This window comes from Metopolophium dirhodum, chromosome 3 (genome assembly GCF_019925205.1).
Source record: "Metopolophium dirhodum isolate CAU chromosome 3, ASM1992520v1, whole genome shotgun sequence".
Taxonomy (NCBI): Eukaryota; Metazoa; Arthropoda; class Insecta; order Hemiptera; family Aphididae; genus Metopolophium; species Metopolophium dirhodum.
The window spans coordinates 40,186,254-40,198,758 of NC_083562.1; the positions used below are offsets into that span (position 1 = coordinate 40,186,254).

Sequence of the window (12,505 nt, forward strand, 5' to 3'; positions counted from 1 at the left end):
GTTCACGGGATTTCAATGCCAGTCTATATATACGATTTAAAATCAAACAGTCAGTGTTAGTCATTTTAGTGGTAATACATTTGAATTACAATATCAATAATAATGTAAAAAACATAAGTCGGTTTTTTTAATCATGAAAAATGTGTAGGTATTAAAATGTCAATAACATGTAAATACAATTTTAAAAACGGATAAGAGTGTACGCTCTGCTGTACATTAGGTGTCAATAGATAGTCACTACAATAAATGTGTACAATTTGAATTCAATGATATAAAATCATTATTATATACCTACGAAAAAAGATTCTGAGCGAAGGCTGTCTGCAGCCTATAATATTAATATTTTATGATATTATTGTGATTACTGATTAAAGTAATTTATTTTACTATTAGGCATTAGTACCTCCAACAGTCAGTTAAATTTATTTTTGCTAAAAACAATGTCATTTGAAAATGTCATTGTGTGTATAAAATGTAGTAATACAATTTATAAGTTTCATAATATGCAGTATACCCACGAATAATATTTTTAAATTACAACAAAATAACTAAAATCGTTATTTTTAGATTTAAAATGTAATTTCGTCTAAATTTGAACTTAAAATGTTCCTTTGTAAAAAATAACTGTGTAAGGTGATTATATATTTTTAGATTTTTTGGTTATAGTATGAACAATTTATGAAAATGCTTAGCTATAAAAATTGAACAATTTATAATTTTTTAACTATAATAAATGTCGAGATTTTGATACATTTTTTCAACATTTAAACTTTAAATAGGTACTATTATAAAAATTTAACGTGTATAATTGTCATATTATGAATCTTTAATATTTCTCAACAGCTTTTATAATTTATTATGAGGAACCTATTAGGTACATTTTCAAGCTTTTTGACCCATCACCCAACAATAAAATTAGAGTTATAATATAAACATAATTGATTTTTCAAAAACTGGTTTTGCGTAAAAACCTCAGTTTTTCCTTTTTTACTTTTGAAATCAACTTGGAATTTTTTACTTTTGACACTCCAAAGTACTAACTTTACTAGATTAATTTTCTCACCAGAAAATCAAAGCATTTTTGCTGCCTAAAACGTGATGAAAGATCACAAATAATGAAAAAAAACAAATCATTGTAAATCGATATACATTCATCGCTCCGCTCAGAATCTAATTATCTAAAATTAATGGAAACTGGGATTCCATAAAAAAAACAGTTTTTGCCAAATTCATGAAACCCACGGTAAACTGAAAAACCAATAACCGTTGATACTTTAAATTTTCACCAAATGTATCTACTACAATTTCTCATACATTATGACATTTTAAAAATATTTTAATTATTTTTTGAGCTTTTTTTGGCATCAGATTTTTATTTAACTATTGTCGATAAAAAATTTTGAATTTTCGTTTGGTCAAAATACTTGAACATTCAATAAAAGGTCCTTCTTATAAGTTATTGTTATTGGAAATTAAAAAAAAGTTGATTGTACATTTTTCATGATGGTCTAAAGTTGGAAGCTTGATAGACAAACTTATCAAAATCACGAACATTTCAAATTATTTTGTTAGAAATTCAAAAAAATATATTTCTTAGATTTGAAAATTTAACACAAAATTTTTCATAAGTTTTAGATACTTTTAACAAAAAATGAAATAAAAGATAATAAGGTACATATTTATTTTTTATGAGTGTTTGAAGTTATAGACGTTGGATATTCAACCGTAATTTAACGATTTCCATATCGAAGAATTGTATTATTTTATTATTATTCAAAAACGAAAAGATAAGATGATTGAAATTGTCCCCAAATATTTATTTTATCAATTTTTATATGTAATATGTTGACATGTTTTGAGCTATTTATAGATATTTGAAATTTTTAGTTTTTTCGATACATTTAATATTTAAATTTAAAATGTTTTCGTATGATCAAAAAGATTGGAAATTTAATACAAGGTTCCTCAACCGTTGTTTTAATATCAGTTAAAAAATATTAAAGATATATATATATATGTAAGCACTATTTTTTTTATAATCTTTTAGGGATTTTTAAATTTATATATTGATAAAATACATTTTGGAAAATTTTTTATAGAATAAATATTGCAAAAATATATAATATTAAGATTTCTCATGAGTGATTTATATTGTAAGACATCACACCAGCATGTGTTGTTTCCGTCTTATGCACGTACGAGTGTATGACAAACGAAACTCGGTCCGAGTGACTGAGTAGAACTCTCTCAATTTTGGTGTTAGAATAAAAACACCCATTAAGAAATGACAATATTTTGGTGGGCAAGACATTTAAATTTTTCAAAAGTTTAAGGTCAATGTTGAAATTTTTGATATTTCTAAACGTTTTAATGAACGTTATATTGGGAATAATGGAAAAATCGCTCTTGACCTCAGAAATATTGTCACAATTTTTCTATTTTATAATAGGTATTTTTACTCTATACTCCATTCACATTAAGAAGGAACCTCGGCGGCCGATTTATGCGCAGGAGCGTAGCTTAACCACACACATGGTTGATCGGTGGGGGTGACAAACAGGTGTTGCCTGACCCCCGTCCGACGAAAACTGGTCGCTGCCGAGGTTCCTTCTTAATGTGAATAGAGTATAGAACTAAAATTGAGGGAGTTCTACTCAGATTGCGTAGACGCGTTTTGTTTATGTCATGTAAAACATGCGATGTGACGTCCTTTTATATAGATATTTTAAGTTAAAATTTGGAAAAAAATAGATATTTAAATAAAGAATAACGATTTTAGTTATTTTGTTGTAATTAAAAAATATTATTCGTGGGTACATGAAAATTTTAGTTCTTATATTATTTTTTTATATACTACAATGCTATTTTCAAATGCAATGTTTTTTTAAAGATTTTTTTCCTTATTGTATTGTAAGTTTTTCATTTTCTTAATGACAACATATACAGTTTTTAATTTCGTTTTCTAAAGTAGTACCTACATTTTTTTAAATACCTGACCTACTTCGATATATTAAAATCAAATTTTGAGTAAGTAGTTATGAGTTATAAGTATTTAAAGTTTAGTTGAGCAAGTGGATGTTGGTCCACTACATTGTACTACAGCACTACCAAGGTGTTCTAAACTTTTAAATTAGAAGATGCCCTAAAAAAATCATCAACAATAACAATATATTATATTTTGTACCGGCTCCGGGGACACAATATGACACCGACCCACTGTGCAGTTGCACAGTAACAGTGGCTGAGTGGCCCAGTCCACCATCACTTGATATATGGTTCCGTTGATACCTACACATTTAACCTAGATTTAAAATGTACCTAGGGGGACATGACTCACATATCACCACCATAGATACGTCACTGGTTTTGAGAACTGATAATAAAACATGATGCATGATCTTCAAATTTCTCTTAAATTTTATTCTCTAACAACATAAGTAATTACATATTATATTAATAAAGTTATGACCAAATTATACAGTATAACTAGTATAGGTGTAACTGCTGTAATAACTTTCTATAAGTAATTAAACCTATATTTGGGAAATTAATTAGTAATTTATAAAACTATTAGAGTACCAAAAATTAAATTAACTGAAAAAAAATAATGTAACATACATTAACATATCATGCATAGTTAACATAATTCATCCAACGAAAATTAAAATAATATTGCTAATAGCTTATAAGCAAGGTTTTGTTTAAAAAATATATATATATTTATATCCACAGTACATAAAGAAACAATATATTACATATACAATTTAAAAGGAAAATGGTTAATTAATTTTGACTTAATTCGTTAACACTATTTTGTTTACATTTTTAGCAACAAATGTGTAGTGAATTGCTATTAATTTAAAACTAATTTTGTGAAATCTAAAAAAGTGGGATTTTATTATAATTGAACAAAAAGAAGCCAAATTTAATTTGAAGTGAGTAATAATCTAAAGTAAATAGATGAACTTCTTTATACTGAGTTTGGTTTGAAGACTGTTCAGTTGTGGAATAACATAATACTTCAACCAAAATTAATAGCTTTACCAAAGTATGCAGCTAAATTTGCTTCTCTTAATGCTTCCGAACACGTCTAAAATTAAGAAAATATTTATATATTATAGTGAGTAATTAAAGAAAAAATAAAAATTACTGGATGTGCATGGCAGACTCTTGCAATATCTTCACAGGATGCTCCATATTCCATTGCTAAAACAGCTTCATTAACTATCTCTCCAACACCCTATAAACATGGTAGCATTATAAATACTAGAAAATAACTAATACTTTTATAAAAATATATTACCGGTCCAATTAAGTGGCATCCTAATAATTTATCAGTAACTTTATCACCAAGAACTTTAATGAAACCATCAGTTTCATTGTTAGTTTTAGCTCTACTGTTGGCCGCAAATGGGAACTTTCCTACTTTATAATCAACACCCTGAAAACATAGTTCATTATAAAAATAAGCCATTTCAAATTAATCTATAATGTGCAAAATTACTTCATTTTTCAAGTCTTCTTCACTTTTTCCAACCCATGCTACTTCTGGGTGAGTATATATAACTGAAGGAACACAGTTGTAATCAATATGTACTGGTGCACCTGTTATACCTTCAACACAAACTATACCTTCGTCTTCAGCTTTGTGAGCTAACATTGGTCCATGGATACAATCTCCAATAGCAAATATACTATAAATATATTTTACACGTTTAATTAAAATGAATACTTTTGAATATGAACAGTCTATAACAATAAAATTTCATACTTAGGTATGACAGTTTGGAATCTAGAATTTACAGGTATTCTTCCTTTAGCGTCCTTCTCAATGCTATTCTCTTCTAAACCTAAATTCTGTGTATAAGGCCGACGACCAACACTCACAAGTAAAACATCACAGTCCAACTAAACATTAAAAATTCATTAAATTATTATTCAAATCAATGATTATTTAAACTACTACCCACCGTCTCTTTTTTAGAAGAATCTTTGGCATTCTCAACTTCAACTAATATTTGTCCTCCAGATTTACTTGCACTGATAACTTTAGTTCCTAATTTAAAACCTAATCCTTGTTTAGTCAATATTTTTTGAAACTGTTTAGACACTTCGCCATCAATGCCAACACCACCGATTGTAGGCATAAATTCAACAGCAGTTACTTTTGCTCCTAAACGACTCCAAACAGATCCCTAATATATACCAGAAAATAATTATTATTTAGATTATCTTTATTTTCACAGTTTAACTCACTAGCTCAAGACCTATAACACCGGCACCAATAACAATCATCTTTTCAGGAACTTTTGATAGTTTTAATGCACCAGTTGAAGAAACAACAGTTTCTTCATCAATCTATAAACAAAATGTAACAATTGTTTTTACACATACATAATTGCATTTTCATATCAAGATTATTTAAACTTACATCGATTCCTGGAAAAGGAGTAACTTCAGAACCAGTAGCAATAAGTATATTTTTAGTTTTAATATCTTCTGAAGATCCATCTTCTTTCAGTACTGATACTGTGTTTGGGTCCTTAATTTTACCATGACCTTTGGCTAATGTTATTTTATTTGATTTAAATAAATGAGCAATTCCACCAGTCAGTGCAGTCACAGCATTTGTTTTTGTTTGCATTAATGCTTCTAGATTAAGCTTGACATTCTCAACTAAGATATATTGGAGAATATTGATACAAATCATACATTTTTATTCTTTATTGGTGTGTAAAAATTACCAATTACATGACTATAACTAAAATTAACTTACCTTCAACTCCACGAGAATTTAGATCACCAGAATGTGCCATATGATAATAATGTGAGTTATTCAGTAGTGCTTTAGAAGGAATACAACCAACATTCAGACAAGTACCACCAAGAGTAGGATTTTTTTCAACACAAACAGTCTACAAACAACAAAGTAAATATGTTTGAATCTTTTCATTGAAAGTAAAATAATATTTAAACTTACATTCAATCCCAACTGTGCAGCTTTAATGGCAGCTACATAACCACCAGGTCCAGAACCAATAACAACTAAATCTACCGAGTCACCACTTGCATAACGACGATTAACTACAGAGTATATAAATCCACACTCGATATGTTTGGACTTTTGCAGCATATTAGGCTAAACATGAATGAAGAATTCAATTTTAGTTCCATCTACTATTATTATCTATTATAATATGTTTATACACAACTAATACAAACCTTTACAGCCATTGAAAACCTACTAAAGATATTTGATTGCATTTTGATCAAGTGGAAAAAATTTTAGGAAACAGGAAATTATTAATTGTGGGCCAGATCCAATGCGTTTTGTACAATTTTATAAACAGAAAAATGAACGATAAACGATGAAATTGAAATATGAATTATGGATATAATTTTTTTTGCCCTTCAAAATGTCAAAAAATAATATTTTATCTCTCCCCTCTCCAAAGTCCAAAGTATTTTGATAACACGAACCGCGATGTGGTTTACCATAACCCTGGTAAATTGATCAGCTGTGTATTAATGCGGATAATCAAATCAAAATGGCTACGATGTGAATGTGTGATTACACTCGAACGTGGCGTTTATTAGTCTTAAAACTACTCAAATAAGATTGTGATTTTAATTATTTTAATTTTAATTTATAAAACTAAAAATATTTAGTATATGTAATATTTGTATCATTACTCGAAAAAACAATTGTTTAATGTTGACATTAAACAATTGTTATATGGATACTGATTTGTTTTTCGTATAATCATGTTGTGGTAGCCATTGATAATTAGTTAATGTTATATAGAAATTAAAATAATCTCGATAAGTATGTCGTCTTCCGGAGATTTCGGTAATCCTCTTAGGAAATTCAAATTGGTGTTTTTGGGCGAACAAAGTGGTACGATTATTATAATAAACCAATTTACTTGTATACAATATATCAAGTAGGTATTTAACTTTCTAATAATACAAATTGCTCTTATTCTTATAGTTGGTAAAACGTCACTCATCACAAGATTTATGTATGATAGTTTCGATAATACTTACCAGGTAAACTTAAGTATTTATAAAAACATCTACAACTAATAAAGTTGTACAAAATATAATTTATTTTTGTCTTGTGTTAACAGGCCACCATTGGTATTGATTTTTTGTCTAAAACTATGTATCTCGAAGATAGAACTGTAAGTTGTTTTTATATCAGATCAATATATTAAAAATATTTATACATTTATTAGTTTTTAAAATTATTACTTCAAGTGAAGTAGGTATGATTATGTTATACCTTATATTAAATGTAGGAAATTCATATTAAGCAGTTACTTAGATTTTAGATCTAACTTTAAAACAATAGTTTTAATTGTAGTTAGTTATGTAAAACAGAATTCTTTATTTTATTTTTTAATAATATAATGAAACCTATTTTGTATAATAATTTATAATTGTACTCTTAATATGCATATATGTATACTAAAAAATAAACATGTTCCTTTTTATTGAATCGCCTGTTAAAATATCATTTGAAAATTCTGAAAGAATTTTTCCTGATTTATTATTAATTTAGTAGAAATAAATTAATATTAATTATAAGATGATAAATAATGTTAACAATTATTTTCAAAATTAAAAAGATTTAAATAATATTCTAAGGTATCTATATCATAAATTAATAATTTATATTTTAAAACTTATATCATCCGACATAATATGGGTTTAATTATACATTTGTCAGACACTTAGCTTTCACAATAATAATTATTTTTATTTTAAGCTAGGTAAGTGTTGAATAAATATATGGTATATAAAATAAGTAAAAACAATTGTTATAAATTCAATATAAAAATAATAACCGACTTGGTTGTTGAGTTATTTGCAAAGCAATAAAAAGTAACCATTATTTTGAATACATAATTCTGTATAAGTCATATTGTTTTAATTAATGTAATTTAATACCTCATGTGTTACCATTGTATTATCTATACAATATACTAGGTAATAGGTACCTATATCAAAATAAAAATAAAACTTAATTTAATGTATTTTTAATATTTCAAGTTAACCATATTGCAATTTTTTTTTTTATTAAATTACATTTTAGACCAAAATACAACAAATATTCTTAATCTAAAAAAGAGATCATTTACTTAGTACAATATTAAAATAATAGTTTAATTCAAACATATTATCCAAAATAATCAACTTTATACACTTATCTTATCTAATTGTATAATAATTATAATTCTATAATTGGCTAGTGATTTCTTAGTTATTAAACCATTTACTAACGTAATAAATAAATAGTTTTATCCAATAAAAAAATATTAACAACCTGTGCTTCAGCACTATAAGCAAATAAGATAACTTTTCAATATAGATAATAAAAATGAAGAGGGAGAGTGGGAGACCATCGAGTTAGTTGCAGAACCCATATTTTTTTTTGTTAACATATATTTAAAAAAGACACTACATCTGTATGCGCTTTTTCCGTCTTATAAACGCGTATGGCAAATTGTATGTTCACAGAATAATTCATTTAATTCTGTTGTTATTAATATTGGAGCGAATTGACCTATTATCAAATTTAGAAGTAAGAATTATCTATTGAGATAATTAAAAAAAAGTTTACCGGAAAGTAATGTTAATGTTTTGAGAGCGTTTGAATTAACATTTTAACGATATTAAATTTGCATTGGTGAATTAATGAATTTACATCTATCAATTTTTGATATTTTGTTGCAATTCATAAAAGAATAATTCTAGATACTTGAAATGTTCACCAAATTTTAAAATTACTATTTTCCATACATGGTAAAATTTTCAAACAATTTTGACTGAATTATTTATAGCCCTGAGTAATTTTTATCGATAATATTATTGAGGCATATGACTTAAGCCCTATGTGCACACCTATGGTTATTAAGTAATAATACTACATTTCAGACAATCCTCCCAAAAAATTTTCTGGATACAGTCTAGAACTGTGTTTAAAGTATAAGTTAAAATACCTATTCAAAATTTCAATTAAAGTAGAAGTGCTACATCCTAGATTTTTTCCCCAAGTGAAGCCTTAATTTGCCTTATTTTAATAATATGATTAGTATTTTAAGTCTTTTTATAATTACTGTTTCGGTTATGAGTTAATTTTAGTTTATATTAATATTTATTTAGGTAAGATTACAGCTATGGGATACAGCAGGACAAGAAAGATTCAGAAGTCTTATTCCTTCTTATATAAGAGATTCTACTGTTGCTGTTGTTGTATATGACATAACAAGTACTAAATTATTTTAAATCATTATTATTTAATGAAAGAGTGAGTAATGAAATGTAATTTTGTTTAGATGCAAATTCTTTTCACCAGACTTCAAAATGGATAGATGATGTTCGAACTGAACGTGGTAGTGATGTAATAATAATGTTAGTTGGTAACAAAACTGATTTAACTGATAAACGACAAGTATTAGCTGAAGATGGTGAACATAAGGCAAAGGAGTTAAATGTCATGTTTATTGAAACTAGTGCTAAAGCTGGTTACAATGTTAAACAAGTTGGTGTTCATTAATGATCATTATAACATAACTGTTATGTATTTTTATTTGTGTTTAGTTGTTCAGAAGAGTGGCTGCAGCATTACCTGGTATGGATGTAGCTGAGAATCGACCACCTGAAGACAGTATCCTTTATAAATATTTTATACAGCTTTTTTAGCACTGCATGAATGTTTTTGTTTAATTTCATGCTTGTGTATAGAACTTATACTTCTAAATTTTTTTTTGATTTTCACACAAAATGTTTTTTAGACTGTTAAAAAATCATAAACATTTAAAACCTTAAGAGTTATTGAAGAAGATTTACTAAATATGCTCAACCCTTTTCTTCAATGATACAATTATTCAAAATCTAATTTTTGAATTTTTTTAATATTCTTTAAGACTAAATTTTTTTTTACTACTGAAGGGTGTCTAACGTTAATACAAACTTCTATTTTTCAAAAACTAATCTTTTTTATTGTGAATTATTTAGCTGATAATGTTGACGTATTAAAATCAAAATTCGAATGAATAGTTTTTGAGATATCTAACATTGGATACTAAGGATAATAGGCCCATTATTATGGGTTTGAAAGATATGGGCTAATTTGAAAGTCATAGTAATTTATAATGATCTATCAATATTTATAATTTAAAAAAGAGTTCCAAGTATAGTAAATACTATAACAATTATTTTATGTTTTTGTAAATTTTTAAGGAATATTTTTCTTTATTTTAACAACTAAAAAACTACTCGTTCAATTTTTAAATTAGAAACATTTACATTTTACCTTAAATTAGGAACATAAGAAATAGTTAGGTTCTCATTTGAAAACACTAGTTTGAATCGCCACAAAACTTTTGCAACACACAAATATCAAGAATTTGAACAGTTGTATAATACATACCTATAACTGTATATGAAAATTCCAAAATTCATTATTAAATAAAAAAAATGAGGCGAGCAATGAGCATGCTTAGGTAATATTTACCATTCCTGTATATTTAATTGTTATGTATATAAATCAACATTTTAAGCACTTTTAAAATTATAGTTTTTTAACCAATGATAAGAATAAAAGAATACCATAACATTTTTTTAGCATTCCTTGGTATATGATTTTAAATAGAAATGTGAGATTGAGAATAATTTGTTCAGTTAGTTTATAATAATATGATATATGTTATAGGTACTAAGTATTATTGACTATCTTTGTATTTAAAATGTATGATCTAAATTTGTACTTTTCTTAAAAAAAAAGAATTTACAAAGTAAATCCATGATAATTCAATGTAGCCAACTAATGAGAGTTATAGTAAATGCTAATTTATTATTTTTTTGTGATTTATTTATAACTTATTTTAATTAAAATTATGGTATTTTCTCTTTTCTTTTTGCGGCATGTTTGTTTCCTTAACTATTGCTTGTTTTCAGTGCAAGAAGTCGTGCTTAAAGACACACCGAATGATGCAGCAAATCCAGAGAAGAGTTGTGCATGCTAATATATAATTTATAGTTAAACTTATATAATTAAAATCCATCCAATTTTTTATTACATATAATAAAGTCTAAAACTGAAGACTAACTATTCTTTTTTTTCTTTAAATAACAAAGAAAAAATTCTGGTCTTAGTTGGACCAGTAATTAATTAAAATAATACATCTAATTATAATTAAACCTATAATTAGTAATTATAATATACTAAAAGAATAACAATTGAAAGAAAATATTTCCACCTCGCTGAACATTCCCAGAGCTTTAAATAAACGCTACATTATTATTGTTTTGTAAACAATTATTTTTATTTATTTCACCGTTATAATTTTTAACTAATAGTAGTGTGGTAAATGTAAATGTAAATATATTTTATAATTTTGAACTTTGTATGCATTCATTTTTTTCTTACTATCCTTAACACATTGCATAGCTGTCGATTTACAGAATCATGCGGCCAATCAGGGAGACTCACAAGAGTCTGAAAGCAGCTGTATGTGTTAATTTTGAATGTTGATTTTTTTTATACATTTGTAATAATCTTATTGCTTTTTAATTTTTATACATAAATAATAAAACTAACTAAGTCGTGTAAGACATTTAAATTAAGTAGGCAAGTTGCAATTTATTATTGGAATACATGGATTAAGCTCATGTTAAATCACTGTTTAGTATCTACATTCATTATGGCTAGTCACTTAACACTTTGTTTTTTATTTCTTCTGTAGTATTTAATGAATTTTTTTTTAAATTAATAGTTAAATGTCACGTGGTGTTCGCCTCGATAAAATCTTCACTATATAACTTAGTATATTTCCTGAAAGTGAATTAATTTTTGAATATTTTGTTGTAAATTTATTATAGCCTTGTATTATGTTTAATAGGTATAATATATTGAATATTCATTTTATTTGAAGTATTATTTAAATGTTCTGAAATAACAAAATTGGTTGTATTGGTAAATGCTAAATGGTAATAATTAATGTCCCATTTGGATATTAGGCTATATATTTCCAAGTCATGGTTGTATACTTTTATCGAAAACTATATTTTATAATCAATGATAAGAGTTAAATAAGCATAATAATAAGGCTCACATTTTAATGCCCTACATAAATGTTAAAAATGTATATCCATAAACCATCAAGTTTTACTCTATGCTATAAGCTCCAAAATATGTCCCTAATTTCAAAAATACAATAGATGTATTACACTTAATAAATATTTTTTGAAAAAAATGGGCTATCCCATGTTGAATGTAAAAAAGGAATTTTCAACTTTTAACCGTGTGATTTAATTTAAACAAAAAATTTTAAAATGATGTTAGAATACTATTCACTTGGAACATATTAATTGTAGCTTGGAAACTGTTTCAGGCAAATACAAATAAATCAATTACATTCAAATTTAAACCCTAATAATATCGTAGAATCGTATCTTTTTGAACTCTGATCTAATAACTGTATAGGTGAAATGCTGT

General features: G+C 26.1%; 2 protein-coding genes across 3 annotated transcripts; one reads left to right on the forward strand and one right to left on the reverse strand.

Annotated features, from left to right (window-relative positions):
• Positions 1-3,399: 3,399 nt before the first annotated feature.
• LOC132942055 (dihydrolipoyl dehydrogenase, mitochondrial) lies at positions 3,400-6,430 on the reverse strand. Its single transcript, XM_061010348.1, has 11 exons — positions 6,223-6,430; positions 5,981-6,139; positions 5,777-5,915; positions 5,432-5,676; positions 5,257-5,358; positions 4,971-5,195; positions 4,772-4,908; positions 4,505-4,694; positions 4,304-4,441; positions 4,151-4,240; positions 3,400-4,090 (listed from the first exon to the last, which is right to left on the reverse strand). The coding sequence occupies exons 1-11, from the start codon at positions 6,262-6,264 to the stop codon at positions 4,022-4,024; spliced, it is 1,536 nt and encodes a 511-aa protein (XP_060866331.1). The 5' UTR covers positions 6,265-6,430; the 3' UTR covers positions 3,400-4,021.
• Positions 6,431-6,559: 129 nt separating this feature from the next.
• Positions 6,560-11,935, forward strand: LOC132942056 (ras-related protein Rab6). 2 transcript variants are annotated; one of them, XM_061010349.1, is made up of 7 exons: positions 6,560-6,898; positions 6,992-7,050; positions 7,131-7,184; positions 9,169-9,274; positions 9,342-9,547; positions 9,607-9,673; positions 11,459-11,935. In XM_061010349.1, the coding sequence occupies exons 1-7, from the start codon at positions 6,829-6,831 to the stop codon at positions 11,527-11,529; spliced, it is 633 nt and encodes a 210-aa protein (XP_060866332.1). In that variant the 5' UTR covers positions 6,560-6,828; the 3' UTR covers positions 11,530-11,935. The 2 variants fall into 2 exon arrangements, with proteins under 2 accessions (XP_060866332.1, XP_060866333.1); XM_061010350.1 differs by lacking the exon at positions 11,459-11,935 and adding an exon at positions 10,966-11,417 and having other exon boundaries at positions 6,562-6,898.
• The last annotated feature ends 570 nt before the right edge of the window (positions 11,936-12,505 follow it).

Bases quoted from the DNA above. Each gene is read 5' to 3' on its own strand.
- LOC132942055 (XM_061010348.1), bottom strand. From the start codon at position 6,264: ATGCAATCAAATATCTTTAGTAGGTTTTCAATGGCTGTAAAG. The intron at 4,241-4,303 runs GTAATATATTTT...CCATGTTTATAG, and splicing joins GATGCCACTTAATTGGACCG to GGTGTTGGAGAGATAGTTAA. The intron at 4,091-4,150 runs GTAATTTTTATT...TCTTAATTTTAG, and splicing joins GAGTCTGCCATGCACATCCA to ACGTGTTCGGAAGCATTAAG.
- LOC132942056 (XM_061010349.1), top strand. From the start codon at position 6,829: ATGTCGTCTTCCGGAGATTTCGGTAATCCTCTTAGGAAATTCAAATTG. The intron at 7,051-7,130 runs GTAAACTTAAGT...TTGTGTTAACAG, and splicing joins GTTTCGATAATACTTACCAG to GCCACCATTGGTATTGATTT. The intron at 9,548-9,606 runs GTTGGTGTTCAT...ATTTGTGTTTAG, and splicing joins CTGGTTACAATGTTAAACAA to TTGTTCAGAAGAGTGGCTGC.